The sequence below is a fragment of the Zootoca vivipara genome, chromosome 11 (genome assembly GCF_963506605.1).
Source record: "Zootoca vivipara chromosome 11, rZooViv1.1, whole genome shotgun sequence".
In the NCBI taxonomy this organism is placed as follows: Eukaryota; Metazoa; Chordata; class Lepidosauria; order Squamata; family Lacertidae; genus Zootoca; species Zootoca vivipara.
In genome coordinates this window covers 5,471,616-5,491,395 of record NC_083286.1, presented here as the reverse complement: position 1 = coordinate 5,491,395, position 19,780 = coordinate 5,471,616, and the positions used below count along the sequence as shown (strand labels likewise).

The 19,780-nt window shown below is 44.2% G+C and overlaps 1 protein-coding gene across 8 annotated transcripts in view; it reads right to left on the bottom strand.

Annotated features, from left to right (window-relative positions):
- The window catches only part of LOC118076889 (transducin-like enhancer protein 4), a 133,719-nt gene that overhangs the window by 93,958 nt on the left and 19,981 nt on the right, over nucleotides 1-19,780 (bottom strand). For 5 of the 8 annotated variants that reach the window (XM_035100057.2, XM_060280067.1, XM_060280071.1 and 2 more), the window contains one exon: nucleotides 696-758. The exons of the other annotated variants lie outside the window; for them this stretch is intronic. In XM_035100057.2, the coding sequence (XP_034955948.1) occupies nucleotides 696-758 (63 nt within the window). The remainder of the gene's footprint in view (nucleotides 1-695; nucleotides 759-19,780) is intronic. 8 annotated transcript variants of the gene reach the window in all.

Below are 19,780 nucleotides of genomic sequence, written 5' to 3'. Positions count from 1 at the left end.
TATGTTTTTACAAGCATACAGCTAGTAAGGGGTTTCATATAAGGGAGATAATTCCCTACACTCTTGGTGGTGTTTTCTTAGCCAGGTCAACTTCTGACTGCGTATACTCTGTGTGAAGCATACTTTAAAGGGCCGCTGTAAAACTGGGATATATGATTTAGATTAAGCAAGTTTCAATACCCAGTTTTCTCCAATATTATTCTTATCATATATATATTATTTTCCAATACTAGGTTTATTCATGGAGTGTTAGGACTATTAATACCTTTTACCATGACCTCTAACTAGAACCTACATGTTCAGAGACAATATGCCTCCAATTACTACATATGGGGGGGGGTGGAGGTGGGCAGCAAAGCAAAATTTGATGGCTATAATTCTCTTTCCTCTTTATAAACTTCCAGAGGCACCTGGCTGGAAGAAACAGGATGTCAGATTAAACTTAAGGTTCTCCCAATTTCACATTGGCATTGGGGCAACGATGCTGTAGGCACCAATATTTAGGACCACTGATTTAAAACTGTCTCTTGCATACATATTAAACCCAAGTGATGATGGACAAGGAATGAAGCGGCAGAAAAGTGAAATATAAACACTGAAAGCATTGCACTGCCAGAGAGACCCCTCATCTCCTTTTTTAGTTAAAGCAATTATCCTGCAATTTGAGGCCAGCACATATAAACAGCCCCCCTTACCTCCTGGGATAAGAAAGGAATGACCTGGGCACATATGGCATTCAGCCTCTTGACAATTTCTGCCTGTGGATGAGAAAGGGAAAGTTAGTGAGCAACATGTTGCAAACATATTATTGTGATCACAAATAAAGAGCAAAACACATTTTAAAGCAGCCGTTTTGACAGGCGGGCAGCTCAGTCCTCTGGACTGGCTTCAGGTGCTGCACCAAAGCAGCTAAAGCGTGAAAACAGGAACCTCTGGTGGGTTGAGACACATAGTTGCCCTTTCCCTAACAAAATAGCCTTACTACAGGAGCACAGCAGTATGTGGTTGTGCATATCCTTGAGACCAATGAGCAACTCTTAAAACATGGGCTGAAAGATCATTGCAGCTTCTATCCCCTCACCTTCACAGCCTAACACTGATGGACATGGATAGGAAGAAGCTTTTTTCCCTACCCATATAATAATAGAACCTTAGGTGACGCTGCAAGATGGGAGAGTCAGGGCAGACAAAAGTATTTTTCCATGCAGCACGTAAGACGATTAAATTCACAACCACAAGACGCAGTGACGGCTACCAACTTGGACAGCTTTAATCAAGATTAGACAAATTAATGAGCAAGGCTTTCAGCAGCCTCTAGCCAGGATGGCTGAATATCCCCCCCAGAATCAAAATAACAGTGCTTAAATACTACTACAGTGGGGGGGGGGCTGTTTTGCTTGTCTCCTGCTTGTGGGTTTTCCACAGTCACCTGACTGATCACGGTGGAACAGAATGCTGGCCTGGATGGGCCTTTTGGTCTGATTCACCAGACCTCTTCTTGTGCTTTCTGCTGCCCCAGTGTTTATGGCTGGACCTCACTGCCAACCCAAGCATAGGGGTGTACTGGTTTAGCGAACCCTGCAATTCCAGCATCTGAACTCTGGATTCCTTGGAACTCTACAATTACCCAGTTGTATTCATCCTTCCAAAAGGAAATCAAATGTAAGGAACAACAGTGGCAGACCCAGTTCAGCAATTAGGAAGCGAATAATGGTCAACAATAACCACTTGCTGCTCTGAGAGCTCCGCATAATAGCACGTGCTTGAGCTTCAATACAGAACAGAGAATTGAATTTCCATTGGTGAACCGGACTTTCTTGAAAAAATTCGGGAGCCTTTTGTAGCAAAATAAGCAGATACACACACACACACACACACACACACACACACACACACACACACACAACCTCTGAGATTGGCACACACTTTTCCCTTCTTAAATAAGATTCCTCACAACCCCTGCGACCACCCCAAAAAACAAGTGAAAAGAAAAACTTATCTTTCAACTGCATATGGGATCAAATGTACATGTTTTGCCTTTTTTTTTAAAAAAAAAGTGTAGTTTCACACTGAAGCAAGCACCTTATTTACAAACAGCTACAAGATGATTAAAAGTTTTTATTTGATTGGTCAACTAGCATCAGAACAATCCATTAAAAACAAAACGTTTGCACACCCCACAGATAAAATCTCCATATTTAAAAAACACCCCCTTACATGGGCACAGCTCCAGTTGAAAATGAACGAAGGCAGAAATTGGTATCTGAATGCCTCAGGAAGACTTTAATTAAAAGCGTTATTCCTGGTGAACCCAAAGGTTCACTTCAGGGCACAAGATGCACTGGGCCAGACATTATGATGTGTGGGTGCTTGCTTTTTGATAAACTCTAGCCTCAACCACAGGGCGAACATTAGCCCCACCACACCCTGGGCCACCCTGATTGCATAAACAACATCAAGGTTGCTAATGCCCCAAATCCAATGCCTCTGAAATGAGCCCTGTTATCAGGGCCACTCCACACAACTGCTGTGGTACTGTGGAGGAGAGATTTGCCAATTGTGTTATTGAGCTAGATCTGATCCTATAGTTTGCATTGCCTGCATTGTATAATTGTGAGTGTATGGCTTTCACACAGGACTAAAACTTTGGCACAATTACAAAGAGAGAGAGAGAGAGAGAGAGAGAGAGAGAGAGAGAGAGAGAGAGAGAGAGAGAGAGAGAGAAAGAGAAAGAGAAATAGAGAGAGAGATGTTGTGTTTGTAGTGGTGTGCAAAAGACCTCCTAAACCTTACATATGGTAGTGACCACATAGAAGCAACTGGCCATGGCAGGAAACCAAAATGCACAGGAATTTCAAGCAGTTAACATCAGCTCGAGGGTCATGTGAATTGGCAGCCCCTAGGGATCTGTAAATAGTGTGGATTTGAGCAAGGTCTTGTTCCTGCAGACTTCCAACTTCACCATTAATAAAAGCAGGCCCATGAACCTTGGTCCACATACCAGCAGCCCTAGCTGAGCAGTATTCACACCCCTAGCTCGGCAGCCCATCGAAGGATGGAGCACTCTTGACTTCAGCTGCCCAGACCAACTGAAGACAGAAAACCTTTGGTCCTACTAACATATTGTCCTGAAATAAGAGTCCCTCCAGCTTGCTTTTCGTTCAGAAGCAGCTGTGTTAGTCCAACATAGTTCAAAGAATAATGTATTGTTACATGAACTTCTCCAGGCACTACACCAGATTACAACACATTCTGATGACAGGCGTTTGTGTCTACAAAGGCTCACCCCATAGCACAGGTGCAGGGAACCTTTGGCCCTCCAGATGTTGCTGAACTACAACTCCCTTCATTCCTAGCCATTGGCCAATGAGGCTGATGAGAGTCAGTAACATCAGGAGGGCCAAAGACACCTGCCACAGCAATTGACTCGCACCTGGACACAAAGAAGTTCAAACAGAACGTTCCCACCCTCTACTCCTTGATGCAGCCTTCAAAAAAGCCACTCCTGAGGGTCAAGGGCAGTGGCGGAGAGCAGGCGCGCTGCCCCCAGTGACGTGGCGCATGTTCTGGGGCGCACCGTGCGCAGTGATGTGGCGCGCATTGCGGGACATGCAATGCGCAGGGGTGGGGCGCGCGTTTTGGGGGCAGGGTGGGTCGTGCAGTGGCGATGGAGCCCATGGGATCACGTTGCTTGGGGTGCACCGCCCCCACCGCCCCTATCTTCCTATGCCCCTGGTCAAGGGACCCTCCAGAATGAAATGGGATGTGCCACCTTTTGGGCAGGGGGAAGCATTGTTCATAAGTGGGAACATTGTACACTCATGAAAGTGTACAAAGTGATTCAATCCTTCTGACTTGGGACTGTGCCACAAGTCTCAGAGGTAGTGAGCAACTGGAACATGGCTTTAACACCCCCACCCTGACTTTTTAAAAACGAGGGCTGGTTATTCAAGACTAAGAGTTCTCTTAACCAGGAGAGTCAACACTGCTGCGTATCAGGGGGAACATGGTGAAGGGTGCTGGAGCCTCCTCTTCCATTGAGTTCTTGCATTTGTTACTGTACTTTGGAAGCATCAACAGGTTTTTGCTGAGCATAAAATGTCACCTAAGCACCACTTTTTATACTGGCAGATCTGTGAACAAAATATTTTAGCTAGTTAACACAGAATAAAAACAGAGCAGCTCAACATGAAACTGAGCGCTTTCTGTTCTCAAAATATGATCCAATAGCTCGCATGGTGCACATTCAGCCCCTTCTGTTCTGTAATCCACTCTACGTGCTTTGCTGTAATAGAGGGAAGGAAGACAGACCACCTCCAAAGGGAGATTTTAAAATTGCATTCTACTTTGGGTCAGTTTGTCATTACATTCAGTGACAAAATGCTCTTTCATGCAAAGTCATTACCCGAAGGACAGATACACTCATACTTGTCTAATTTAGGTTTCCTTCTTTCATCAGCAACCCTTTCGACCTTCTCACTATGCAATCTTTTAAAAGGCAAATACTTCAAAACCTGTCTAACACAGAAAAGAATACAGAGCGACCAAGAAGAAGCCGTTGTTCCTGAAAGATCCTCACTAAGGAAACCCCAGCTACGTTGTTGAAAACCAGGAAATGCCAAGTTGCTTTTTTCATTATTAAACTTCAGGATCAGATGATTTTTCGATTTGGAGCAGTGTTGACTACTCTGAATAGCAGCAACTCTGCAGGGCCTCAGGACAAAGATTCTTTCATATTACTTGCAACCTGAACCTTTTAACTGTAGGTGCCAAGAACTGAACCTGGGATCTTTGGCATCGAAATATGTCCTCCTCCACTGAGCTAAGATACCTCCCTATGTAGCCGTTAGTACACAGATAGGATCCTGGGAATTGCATGGCAAATTTGAATTTGCTTGGAAGGGAGCACCAAAAGTTCTATTTGCAAGCAGAATTCACATTCTTGCACACTCCAATATCACATGTGTTCAAAGTTACATACACAGAATTATACAAGTGAAACTAGAATTTTGATCACATCAGCAGCAGCAGTCTCAAGCTGAGCAATCTACATATCTGCTCGAGAACACCAGATTGTTAAGCTGTACCCTACAGCACAATTTCAAAGCATTTGCACATGGGCATGGAAGGGTCATTGTGCAACTCTCTGGATGAGCAGTAACTGTAACTGTACAGACTACAATAACACCCACGTTGCTGTGTCCTCCTGTTGCCCAACCTCCATGATCTTCAGGCTTATCTGTGTGGTTCTATCAAGGTACTATAATTATTGAAATCCAAATGTGGCAATCTCCAAATATCAAAAGTAAGGTCCATTTCAGAAATGTATCAGGCTTTATATTATACAGGTTTTATATTAAGATTGGCATTTGAATGGCAAAATAAAACACCACCAAACAAATTGACTAGTCAAGACCCTGGTCGCTAATAGTCAAGCATTCAAAGCACAATTTAAACCAGCATACATCAAGAAAGAGAGGAAAATGTTTTTTGTAAAAAAGAGAGTGGTTCTGTTGCTGTTATATAGACCAGCCTTCCCCAACCTTGGGTCCCATTGAGCCATGCTGGCTGGGGCTGATGGGAGACACCACCTAGGGAACCAAGGTAGGGTCCACATGACTCCAGGCCCCCAACAAAGTTGTATGACAGACCACATGAAATTGCAGTCGACTTTGACCAACCCTACTTCTGGTGAGCTGTGCATCTATAGCACAGAGGTTGCTACCTCTGTTTGCATCTTATTTCTTCCTGAACCTTGTGTTCCTGTTTGGAGATGGCTATATATAAATATTTGTATACCACCCCTTCAACCCAAGTTATCAGGATGGTATGGAAAGTATACAGTAAAAGTATAACATAAAACCAACACTAAAAGCATAAAATTATCCAACTCACAGTTGAATTACAAGATAGCAGTAGTACATAAGTGTACTTTTGTATACAATACAAACTGGCCAATTATCTCTTTGGTCCCCAGGTAAAACACATAAGACTTCAGCAGATGTCGAAAGCATTCTCTCTCATCCAGCAATCCTGGCTGGTGAACTATTTTCTTGAATAATAACTACTGAACTATTTTATTTTTTAAAATAGATTGCTTCTCACTCTGCTTCCTATTGCTTTCATTCTACTCCTGTATTTGCTCTACTCTCCCTCACAACCTGGCCCAAATAACTTCAGATTTTCATGATACGCTCCTTGTTTTGCTCCTCTACTTTTGTTATTATGTTTTTACATACCCTGTTTCCCCTTTTTTAATACGTAGTCAGAAAGTAAGCCATGGCAGGGTTTTTAAGCATTTGAGAAATATAAGACATACCCCCAAAATAAGCCATACTTCCGCTCCGCGGAAACCAACCCCCACAGGCACCTCCACTCACAGAGTCAGAGTGCAGGAGCGCGATCAGCTCTGAAGTGGCGCTCCAAGAGCTCCGCTTAACAGCTGATCGCGCTCCCGCCTTGCTGGCTGCATCCCCGCGCTCCGCCTTCTCGTCCATCGCCGCCCTGCCGCTTCTGTGCTTGTCGCCACCGCTGGGCTCACTGCTTCTTCCTTGCCTGGCCTGGCCAAGGAGCTTGGAGCGCCCTGCAGCGGCAGGCGGAGCGCCTGAGCCAGCGGCCTCTGCCTGGCCCGGCCTAGGATGCCTGCTGCCCCGCCACCCGGAACCAGTGGCTGCTGCAGCGCCGAGCACTCAAGAGAACCAAGCAGTGCCCTGAGCCAGCGCCCTGAGCTGTAAAAACTGTACCGGTAATAAAAAAAATAAGACATCCCACCGAAAGTAAGCCACCCTGTGTTTTTTTGAGGGAAAAAAGTTATAAGACGGTGTCTTAAAAAAGGGGAAAGACGGTATGTTGTAAGCAGCCCAGAGTGGCTGGGGAAACCCAGCCAGGTGGGTGGGTTACAAATACCGGTAATAAAATTGTTGTTGTAATTGTTGTTGTGGTTGTTGCTGCTGCTGCTGCTTGCACTTCTTTCCAGATTTTCTGTGCTGCCATCACCTACAAGGATTTTGCCTCGGTTCTTTTGCCTCTATTCAAAGCAGCTACTTGCACTCTTGACCCTATTCTTTTTTTCTTCAAAAATTCTCAGCTTTCTTAGCTTCACGCCTTCACATTTTTAACCTCCCATTGGTTCCTGACGTTTCCTTCAAACTTTAAATCTGATTTCTCTAAAAGCACTGCTGATTCTGCCTTGTTGACGAACTCTTGTCCATTTTTTCTGCTTTTGTTTCTAAATCGCTTAAACGTGTTGTTTTCTCGAAGTGTCGCCACTCCTTTTATGTAAATCCCGTGTCATCTTTATCAATCTGGTTTCATACCCAACAAACAACAGAAACAACTTTCCTTTCTTAAGTGATTTTCTTTAAGTGTCTCAACAGCAGCGTGGAGTATTCTGCCATCCTTCTTGACTGACCCTGTCCTTTTCAATAGCTGAGCATATGTGTGTGTGCGCGTTTTGGTCAGTCCTTAAGTTTACATTATCTTAAATTTCCAGCAATATTCCCTGCAAAACGTTAACCTGAAAAGGGTTAACCAGTGAAGAGAAATCAGAAGTTTGCAATCACTTTAAAATGCAAGAAAGCAAACAAAGTGTTTTAAATGTTATATTCCAATGCATTTGCAGCTTTTTGTTGTTGTTGTTTAGTCGTTTAGTCGTGTCCGACTCTTCGTGACCCCATGGACCATAGCACGCCAGGCACTCCTGTCTTATTTGCAGCTTTATTTAGACAATACTAAACATTCCTCACTATTGCATTGGCTATTCTGGCTGGGGTTCATGGCAGTCGGTGTTCAACAACAACTGGAGGACCACAGGTTCCTTATTCGTGGTACAGACTGATAGAAGGCAGCTTCATATGTTACAAGGTCACTAATTTCATTTTATAGAACAATGTGTTTTTAGAAATAGATTTTTTTCCCAGATGAGCAAATATAGTAATGGAAATTTTCTGTGCCATATAGCGTGTTCTCCTTCATGGAGAGCACGTGTTGTGGTGGGGGCAAACAAGACATCCCTCTTGTTGGGCGGGTTAGCTTGAATGGCCACGAATATTATTGGGCACCTCTTGGTTGTTGGGGAGAATTTGATGTTGCAATTTATGATTGTCAGGCCAAGGGGCTATTTATTCCCTGCGTGCAGCGTTGAGCTGCCTCTTTTCGCTGCACGCATCGGATCACCTGCCCAACCTCCCTATATTTAGGGCTGTTCGCGTTGACCTTGCTATGCCTGTCATGGGGTCATCTGCTTTGGGGCAGGGGCCCCATTTGGCTGATTGGCTGGTGCCATTTGGTTTTTTGACTGCTGCGTAGCAAAATCGTCACAACTTGAAAGGTTGCAGTTAGGCACTGGTTAAATTTGGTTGGTGGAGGGGGTATTGCTGACTGTGCCTGCCCCTCCAATGCTGCTGCTGCAAGGGTATTCCATTAAAGGAATCCAGGGGCTTGCTATACCCTTGTCCGAACCCCAGTCAAGGGACTAGGGCCACACAAGAGCCCCTGGGAGCATTTGGGGAGAGGTGAGGGCCTGGCACCCAGCTGTATTCTCTCCCCAAAAATGTTTTCCCTTATTGACTTTCACAGGCTTGCGGATGTCAGTTCTGTTCCTACCTCTAGGTGGGAACAGATAGTCACGAACCGATGCCTAAGCAACCACTCACATTCTGTAATCAATAAACTTGTGGCCAAACATTATGCCAAAAACATATTTTGATGTTCTGTTGGAAGCCGCCCAAAGTGGCAGGGTATAAATAATAAATTATTATTATTAATTATTTTTATTATACAAAAATTCTGTGTGAATTGTGTTTTATTTGAGGATTGCTTGGGGACCTCGACACGCAACACTGACTGCTGTCAGCATCTTTTTAAAATGGTAACTGCAACACCAACTGAAATCAAGATTCCAGTCATCAGGAAAACAACCAGCCCTGAGAAAACGGATTCCTTCCCCTCCCTGGTCCTGCAACCACCAAAATCTGCCCTAGAGGTTTGGGGACCCTCCAAAGCTGATTTGGGTGGAGCTGAGGAGCTACAAGAGAAAGATAGGGAGGGGGAATCTTGCCAAGGGAGGAAAAATCTGCCTGCTTGAGGTGGACATTGATCACAGAAGGCAGAGGCAAATTTAAACCATCAACATTCAGAAATATGGTCAAGAATCCTAGAAGTATCCTGGTTTTCAACAATTTCTTACAAATCCAGAAATCATTTCTGCCCTGTTGCCATAAGAGCCATTATTACTTTAGCCTCAGAAACAACATACTGAAAAAAGTGAAAACTTTCATAATATTCTGTTTGATGACAAGCAGGAGTAATGAAAACGTTTTGCGGCTTTAATTACGGTTGTCTATGCCACTCCCAAACTACCAGCTCTTTCATGATTCTAGGCTGGAAAATCCGGTTTCATGCATTTGTTAAGACGGTACCTTCCGCAAGGATAAAAGATCAGATGGAAACATGCAGAAGAAAACAAGGATTTAAGGCCATCTTCCTGGAAAACATTGAGATACGGTTTCCCTTGAGCTACAAGATGATGTGTGAAAGGAACAGAAGTTGGCCAAGGTCACAAAGAAGAAGAAATAAGAAAACAAACAGAGCATGTTGAGATAATAACATGTTTAGAGTCACTAAATGAATGTTCTTAAACACCCTTTTTAAATGCAGCCTACCAGCAGAACTGTAGGTCTCTTAATGCTCACCATTATTCCATTGTGTAGAAGTTGCAGCATCTTTAAGATCTACAACCACTAGGAGAAGATGACCACAATAATAGCAAGTTATAATCGGTACGGTAGTAGGAGTTATGTAAAGAAAACATTATTTGACTGATCCATTTTTTTAACAAAATAAAAAAATTCCCTCCAGTAGCACCTTAGAGACCAACTAAGTTTGTCATTGGTGTGAGCTTTTGTGTGCATGCACACTTCTTCAGATACACTGAAAAAGATCCCCACATATAGTGAGGGGGGGGCACCACTCAGAAGGGTGGTGGGAACCGGACTGTTTATGACTGCATTTGGTCTTACAGGAATAATTTACGACTGTTTACAACTGCAATTGGTCCCACAGGAAAAGCAAGGGGAGGATGCACTTGCTATCCACAATTTGCACTGGGCAAAACGTTTATTTATTTAATTCACAATGCTAATAGGGAACCCAACAGCATAAAGTTCTGTGGGTGGCTTACACTAAAAGCTAGATCTACCAATCAAGCAAATAAAATAATAAAGCTAGACAGCCCAGCATAGCCTAAAGCAGGCATCCCCAAACTTTGGCCGTCCAGATGTTTTGGACTACAATTCCCATCTTCCCCGACCACTGGTCCTGTTAACTAGGGATCATGGAAGTTGTAGGCCAAAACATCTGGAGGGCCACAGTTTGGGGATGCCTGGCCTAAAGGAAGTTCTATTGTGGGTAGGGCAAATTCCACAGCTTGAGTGCCACTGCTTAAAAATAAAAAACCTCTCTCCCTATTAGCCATCCAACACACCGGAGGGGGGGGGGGAAGGCTACAGAATGATTTAATGTCAGAACAGGTGTGGTGCTTCAGGTAACTTGGCCCCAAGGCACTTCAAGTTTTTAATGTTAATGCCAGCACATTGAATAGGGTCAAAAAATGAAGTTAAGGTCAGAACAGATGACAGAGCACTGGCATAATATGATCAAATCGTCCAGTCCCCATTTACAGTCTCGTTGCCCTATTTGGAGCCAACTGAAGTTCCTGGTAGCTCCAAGCAAAATGCATTTTGCCATTAAGGGCAAAAATAAAATTTAAAAATGCCCCTTTCTCATGATGGCAATAACCAAGATTATGGCTTGTTAGTGTTCACCTTGTGACACCAGAAGCTGATTTTCTTCTGCTATGCAAAGATATAAAATATCATAAAAGTAGAGACTCCAGCCCAGCAATGGAGGGTCTTCAACCTTCCAAGTGGTTGTTGTACTCCAACTCCCATCACCAGCATAGCCAATGTTAAGGGGAGATGAGAGCTGTAGTCCAACATCATCTGAAGGGCCACAGGCTTCCCAACCCTGCTGTAGATTTTAGATCACCTACAAACAGGACAGCTAAGGAGTTTGAACTAAAAGATAATGTGGTTTTTAGGAAAAAACCCAAGTGTCTCCTAGGTGAGCGGGAGAAATGTAGACAGAAGCACTACAGAACACTGAAAATTAGATAATGAAAATGGCAACTAAGCTTTATTTTATTCTCAAAATTCTTGTGATTATGCAGGGCGGCTGACTCATTGTTTTTACAATACTTAGGGCTGGCCACCCAGAAGCCTGTGTAAATCTTTCCCTCAAAGCCAAAGATTTATCTTAACCATCAAATAAAAGTTTATTGCAAATAAGCGGGTTGTTCTATGTGTTCACCCAAAACCTGCTGTAACCTGCCACCTGCTAAACCAGATAATTATGAGGAGAATCATACAAAGGGAGAACGCAAGGTACCGGTAATTTCCCCTCCCTGAAAATATGAGCCTCACCCCAGGAACAAAACCAAAAAAAACCCCTGAAACCCAGATGCTCTGGCATCCTTATACTATAAAAGTGTAGCAAAAGGATTATACAACTCTCCGGGCACATCAGAAACCTTCATTTTGTTCTGTGTGTACTACCCGTGCAAAGGTATTATTAGTGGTATACAAATTATTCTTGGTCACAGGCTTGTTGAAACCATTCCTCAATCATTTCTTCACATCCCATTAAAGCAGATGACAGAATCGCCGCGCACATCTACAGCTCTCTGGTAAGGGATGTTTGGTTGTACTGTAATCACACATAAAGGCAATTCTGAGTTGCGACATGCCTTCAACTCTCGGGCTAAAATTCCAAACAAGTCCTTTTAAATGCCAAGCGTTTGCTACGCGTTCCCCTTTGCAGCCAGTGGCAGATTCTACTGACTTGGGACTGAATTTTTTTACATCTGTTTGTATTTTAAGACAGGAAGGACAATATATCCAGAGGCACCAAGCGGTGGGGGGAGATGCACACCCTGGAGCTGCCAGCTCTTGAAATAAAACATTCTTCTTCTTTTTAACGTAAAAACACACACAAAAACAACAGTATTTAATAAAATACTGGGACACGGGCACAAAGCCAGCTGGGACAGGTGGCAGGCCCAGGGGTACAGCCAAAGGGCAGAGCCCACAGTGGGCCCAAGGATGGAGTACCAGTGGTGTTTGGCAGCACAAGCCATCTATTCATCTATGATACACACAGACACAAAAGTGGCATGGAGGAGGGAGCAGAGAAAAGGGCCTTGCTCCTTGCTTTCCTGGCAACTGGCCAGAAAGCAAGCAAAGCAAAGCAAATCCCAGGGGTTTCCTTTAGTTGGTTGGCAACTTCTACTGGGCCTCACTGTCTGCCTCCCACTACAACAACCTCCCATGTACAGTGTACGTCTTGGGTGTGCGAAGTCAGTACAGGACAGGTTTTCAAGCCACAAACGAGACAATGATGAAATGAGCTGCGAGTATTCTTACCTACGGTAGTTTACATGGCTCTCAAGTATCTCCCTATGTACAGGGACTTGCCCATGATTAAAGGCCTGTTTATCGGTTCCACCTCCTTTGTGCCAGAAATTAAATTTTGTGCGACGCCTGCACCCAGTAACACTTACTGGGAAAGTCCCTGCATCAACTGCATTAGTTGCTTTCAAGCCACCATTACAGCAAATACCATAATATGGAGCTTTAAGACCTAGAATATGTTTTTATTGTAATTAACTGTATTTAATAGTTCTTATGCATCTATATGAGAGTGCGGGTGGCGCTGTGCTCTAAACCACAGAGCCTAGGGTTTGCCAATCAGATGGCCGACGGCTCGAATCCCTGTGATGGGGTGAGCTCCCATTGTTCGGTCCCAGCTCCTGCCCACCTAGCAGTTCGAAAGCACGTCAAAGTGCAAGTAGATAAATAGGTACCGCTCCGGCGGGAAGGTAAACAGCATTTCCGTGCTCTGCTCTGGTTTCGCCAGAAGCGGCTTAGTCATGCTGGCCAGTAAAGTGAGGTGAGCGCCGCAACCCCAGAGTTGTCCGCGACTGGACCTAACGGTCAGGGGTCCCTTTACCTTTATAGACAGATATAGGTGTATAGTTTTAATTCTATTAATGTTTAGTGGTATTTCATTTCATTTTGCTGCTCCTATCTTATCTGTAAGCTACCTTGTGTCTCCGTCAGGGGAAAAGGTGGTTAAATAAATAAATGGTGATAATGGGGGTTCTTTTCATGCTATTCCTGTGATGGTATAAACAAGTATCGATGACAGATAAGGGTCATTATTATTTTCCATAGAATCTGGCATTTAAAAGGCCTGGCTCTGGCTTAGAAACTGAAAGCGTGCAAGTTTAAGAAGTTTAAATTTAAATTTATTTTGTACAAATTATTCTGGGTGAAGAATTAGCGCATGGATGCCCCATGTTGCACCTTCCAGGTTATCACTAGTCTGCCATTCATTAGGCCCAGCCAAAATGGCCTGGGACAGGAACACTGGCAGCTGCCTTTATACCAAGTCGGATCCCTGGATCATCTAGCGCAGTACTGTCCACACTGACTGGCAGTGGTTCTCCAGGGTTTCAGGAAGGAGCTTTTCCCAGCCCTAACAGGAGACAACAGGGATTGAACCTGGGACCTTCAGCTGGCAACTCAGATGCTCTACCACTGAGCTACAATCTTTCCCTCAGCTGATGGGAAAGATTGTAGCTCTATCATATGGAGGGTGGGTGTCACATTGACTACACCAGATTTAGAGTACGTATTTCTCCCTGGTGCCCAACTAGGTTAATATGAATGACATAATTTCTTGCCAGCATTTGCTCAACTCTGCATACAAAGTAGTTGCATTGATTTATTCGTTGTTGTGTTTTTTTAAAAAAAAAAATCCATATTGCAAAACATTTAAGGAAGCTACTTTCACTTAGGATGCTCTTTTTCCTCATCCAGATGCTTTTGCCAATAGAGTTTTTATGATCCCCCTAATTGGCAAGAGGAAGCAGAGAAAGAGACCAGGCGAGGGGGAGAAGCAGGATTTCACAAAATTAAGTAGCCAATTCCTCACTTTGAAAGCTAAAGTTGCCTCGGAAACACTGCTGCTTCCATGGTCTTCTAATTTTGCTTCTTTTGTCCCGTGGGGCCATGCTTTAGAGAGGCATTTATTTACAAGGCTTTCCAGTGGGCTTCAGTTATCGGCCAATAATACTGTGGACACACACTTCTAATGGCCTCTGTTTTGAAACCGAGTCTAATCTAATGGCACAGAGCCCAAACTCCTTTTTCCAGCACAGCCATTAAAGGATGTAGGTTATTGCTGTTGTCACCATTGATATTTGTCATTGTAATGTAATTAGGGCCCTAAAATGATGCATTACAGCCCTTGGCACAGCTTCTATTAAAATCTTTTCTTCTGCTCACTGAACTGCGACCTGCTTTCTGATGAACAACAGTCAGACAGCTTCAGGGTGAGGAGCAGATTCATCAAAGAAGTATTTTTCAGCACTGGAAATGAGGGGGGGGCAAGAGAAAGAAGGCAACCTATGAAGAAAAGCACAAGGGGGGGGGGGAGAGAGAAACCACACGGCACATTTGAATTTCATCTGACCACTTGAAATTCTGATTGCATCTGATGAATCTTGCTTAGACAATATATTCCCAGCCTGCGAATCACATGGTTAATCAGGGTTCTAATCTGCTATCCATCAGCCTATGCCAGCAATGTAACTTCCAATCAAATTTATAGGTTATGTGGGTCACGCATCCCTGAGCAACCACATTCACAGATCTCCCATTTAAAAACAGGCATGGATTCTAAAACGCTGATGTTAGGGTGAGCGAATGTTAGAAGACCATTCAGGGCTTTATGAAAGCCTCTGATAAACAGCTGCTAAATTATTGCCTGCGGATGCAGCATGATGTTCCGAAAGAGCATTAATGGCCCAATAAAAGGGCGATTGTTCATGCCAAAACCTAAAAAGGATAGCCTGTGCTGCCGTACTTTGTCAAAAATGTTAATAAATACTGACGTGCCTACTGCTTCCTTCCTTAACATGAAAAAGCATTCCCCTTGCATAAAAACACACCAGTGATGACCCAGAGAAGACAGGCTATTTCCATGTCTTAAAATGATACAGCCTAGTACAGAGTCCAATTCATTTTTTCGTATTTTTAAACAAAGCACATTATTGTACATTTGCATTGCTTTTTAAAAAAACATGAAAGGTCCTCCCCCTATCAGCTACATAACAGTGTACTCTAAGGTTTTGATATGTTCACTAGAAAAATAATTATTATTTATGCATTTACAGCATTTACTTGCTTACTGATTATGGAGCCAGACTACCCATGAGCAAAACTGTGTCCAGTGAAAAGGAAGTTGCTCTGGGGGCATCAGGAGGAACTAGAGAAAAGAGCCCCCCCCCTCCTTCAGTGGGAGCCTCTGCTGGATTTCAGCAAAAAGAGTCATTCCGTTTGTGAAGGGAAAAGCTGGTTCCAGCTCAACATATACAGTATATATAAGCCACTTTTGCTCCAAAGAGAACAAGAGAACATGGTTCCTCTTTCCTTCTATTTTAACTTCACTATAACCCTGGGAGGCAGGTAATACTGGGAAATATGACCTCATCCACAGTAACCCAGTGATCTACTTAACTGAGTAAGGCTATAAACCAGGGTCTCCCCAGCAGTAGCATACCGTGGGGAGGGGGGCTAGCCAAAGGAGATGAACTGGTGGCTGAATAATGGTTGTTCCTCAGCATATGCAGGATAGTATAAGCAAACATTCTTCAGTCACATGAAGTTATGCAGCAACCCCATCCCAAAACCTTGTTATCCAAGACTCTATTATTTGCTATGCTTTTCTTTCTCTTCAGTCCCAGATGGCATCGAGCAATCATAAATAAAATTAATAATCTAAAAACTAGATTTAGTTAGCAAAGTTTTGAAGTCATTCTAGGATCCTGCTGCGACAGCTCCAAAAATTAGCACACTTTGCAAGTGAACAAGGCATGCATGCAGATCTGAACTATCTAATCTGGTGCCATCATAACAAAGAGGCAATGGTCCCTTGCAAGGTCTCTTTGGAACATATGCTGAAGGATTGTGATCAACTATGGGCAGGCAGGCAGGAAGTCTCTAGATCTAGTTAATAGGTTCTGGAAACAGTCTGCATGTTTTTGTTTATTCGTGTAATTTTGGGCTACTTTCTATCTATTTGGGCTTTTACCAAACCCTGACAAGTTTGGCTGCATAGGCCTTTTGGAGGCCAAGCTGTCTGTCTTGAGCAGTTGAAAACCCCAAACCCCCACACCAAATATGCAGCTCAATAAATGAGCCAAGCACCCTGGCAGTTCACAACAGGGTGGTATTTATTATATTCCAAGTGCATTTAGTCTCGCTTTTTAGAATGCTTTCCTTTGTGTGTGTCTTTAAAAGAGTCCCTCCCATCCAGCATCAAATACTTACAAATGTAAATAAATTTATTTCAAAACTTATGCCTGCATTTTGCAGCATTATAAAGGCAATGGACAAAATGTGTAAACTCTGGCGAAAACCATCATCTTAAGAAGTAATTCATTTATTTGTTTTTTTTCAAAATATAGCCTGGCCCACCACATAGTCTGATGGACGGCGGACCGGCCCAGGGCTGAAAAAGGTTGTTGACCCCTGGGTTAGAGGGCTGATCTCCCCACTCAGCCTGAAGCTCACCTTGGGCAAGTTACTGCCTCTTGGGCTAACCTGCTTCATAGTGTTGTCATGGGGACTAAATGGGGGGGACCAGTACTCACCACGATCCTCTTCCCCCCTCTTTTCTCTCCTGTCCCACTTTGCGTGCCCCTCTCCCCTGGAGTGGAGGGCGGTGGTGTTAGCGGCAGAGGGCCCCTGCCTTCTCCCCCTTCTCTCTCTCTCCTCCCCGCAGACATGGAAACAGCAAGTAGAGATGAAAGGGAAGCCAGCTCTTGCACTTGCCCAGCCGTGAGGCAGCGGCATAGCAACTTGTCCAGGGGGAGAGAGTGCATTGCGAGGCGGAGGAGGGGGGAACGGTGCAACCCGTTGACTGAGAGCGGAAACCGCAGCCCCAAACAAGGGCCTCCTTTTCCTCACCACAGCCACCACCTCGGCTGAGCTCCTGCTTTTCACAACCCCCTTTTTAGCCACTGTTGCTTGCTTGCTCTCCCAACCCTCCATTTCCTTATCATAAGATTTTATTTGGGGGGGCAAGGGGAGTGCCAGTTCTATGTACTGTTTAGTACTGCCAGAAAAACAGCACTGCGGAGAACCAGGTACGCCACCTTGAGTTCCTTGGAGAAGGAGGTGGGATAGGAATGCAATCCACTACACTCAAGGCCATCCAGGGATCTTCCTGCTTGAATCCTGGTTTAACCGTGAACTTCCCAGTTCCGAATACTCTCACCACTGGAGCACACCAGTTCTCTTATGGCAGTGGATGACAGATTACTTCAGTCACTTACTCAGGGACAGCATAGATATGCAGAGAAGTGGTGACGGGATAGGCAAATTGCTCTGTGTTTCCACCCTGGCACAGAAAGGAGGGAAACTGGGATCTCTGCTCCACCTGCAGCAGAAATATGTGAATTCCTCCTTTGCAAGTTAAAGTACACATCGCTCACAGATCCTCTGCTACTGCCTTGTTGAAAAATTTGTTGACTGTTCTTAGAATGGGGAAGACTTCCTTCCTGTCCTAACCACTGCAGCCCCAAGAGCAGCTGCAAGTGTAACACCGAAATCTCTTTACATGTCAACTAGGCAGACACAAAAACAAATTTATCTTTATGACTTAAAAACAGATAAAAGGGAGGGGCATGTGGGGGGGTGAAGCATTATAATTCACCATAACATCAATATGCATGGAGGTATGTGAGGGGAAGAAAGAAACACTTTGGTCAGACTTTGGTCACACTAACCATGAGGCATCCATAGATGAGAAGAAGACAAACATTCAGAAAACCACATTATTGCTTGTTTAATGTTTTTAACTGCCGCTGTGATTTCTGCCACTACGCAATACTGAGGCTTACTGCAGGCCTTTCTGTGAGGCCTGCTACCTTCAGATTACCTTCAGGTGTAATGTTCTCACTTTCTCAGTTCCTTGCCGTGTTACCTGGTGGACATGCATTTGGCATTGTGTACTAGAGTTATTCCAAGCAATCTAATGCACATGTGCTTAGGAAGCAACTCCCCTGGAATTCCATGTCACGCACTCCCAACTCGGTGTACAACCTGAATTAGTCGTTTCCCTCCTCTACCTTTTAATATCCTCAATTATGCAATGGCCTCAGTATACCTTTACATTAGTATTCTTAGAGGTGTGTAGTCTACCACGTCCCCAAGGCAGAGGGTGGGAAATAATCATTCTTCCCTCACCAGTTTGTCCCCAAGAGCTCGATGTGGCAAGTCACATTATTATCCCCAACTACTAGTGCTTATTCTTAATTATATTTGCACACCGCCCATCCAACCAAGTTCACAGGGCATTTCACACAAACAATGAAGTTAAGAAATGATTTTAAAAAAATAAGATTCAGAACGAAAATAAAATACAACTTAAAATAAGCGCATAAAACCCAGCCATGAAAACTATTTAAACCACCTGAAACCATAAAAGCCAGCAAAGGGGAACTTGGTGCAAGAAATGAGGCACCTGGTGGATTGTGATTCAAAGGCCTGGGAGGACAGGAAAGGGCTCATCCAGCAGCAAAAGGACACTAGTGTGGGTGCCCAGAGAGTCACACCAGGGAGTCTCTCTCCCTCTGGGCGCTGTGACTGGAACAGGAAGGACTTGCTGAAGCCCACACACATGGCCAAGACCTATAAGTTGAACCCAACTTGCAGAGGGCCAAGGCTGACTTTTCCCGTAAGACGAGCCTGGGAATGCTGTGGAGTCATTGCCAAGTTCCCTGGAGAGACTCTTGATCATTTATTTCAAAAACATGTTGAATAAGCCACAAAATTGGGAGTCAACCACGCATACGACACCTCTCTTAATAAACATGACAAAGATGTAGGCTTAAACTTTAGACGCACACAGTCATTTTAAACTCTGCATGCGGTAGATTTGAAATAGATACATATGTGCTCGAACCGTTTTTGCCTGCCACCGCCGGCCTTGTCCAGCTCCGAGCTTTTATCTTCACAGTAGCTGTCTTACTTTGCGCCATGTCACGTGTGATCTGGATACAGTAGATAGATGTAGATATACCCCCTCTCTCTTTAAAGAAAAGAATGCAGACAGTGCCACTGCTATGGTGGACTCTCTCCCCCTTGCACTCAGTTGTCTCACATGCTAATACACTGCCATCTTTCAAAGGGAGTACTGTGAAATGGGAAGGCTGTCATACAGAGTGAATGGTACTGCAGGGAAATCGGAGACGTGTAGAGAAAACTAATTAAGTAATTTCTCCCCATTGTTCCTTGTTCTCCGCAAGCCTCCCTCAGACCACGATTCCAGTGTAGACTTTGATTGACTTAAGCCTGATGCGCACTGCCTTTTGTGCCGGCATAACTATGGGGGCGAGTTTGCCAAAACTGCTGATAGTGGCGCAAGGAAGTGCACAGACCCAAAATAAATAGAAGGTTTTATTTCTCTCTTGACCCCCCCCCCCCAACACCCCATGCTGCTTATCTCCATGGCATTCTCATGAACACAGAATGGGGTGGGAAAAGAGCGCTTTCTGGTACAGAGAAAGGGGTAGGCCTTCTTCCGCATCCGTCCGATCGCTCTCCTACTTCCTCCTGTTCTTTTAGGCTCCCTCATCCCTTGTACAATGCATGTG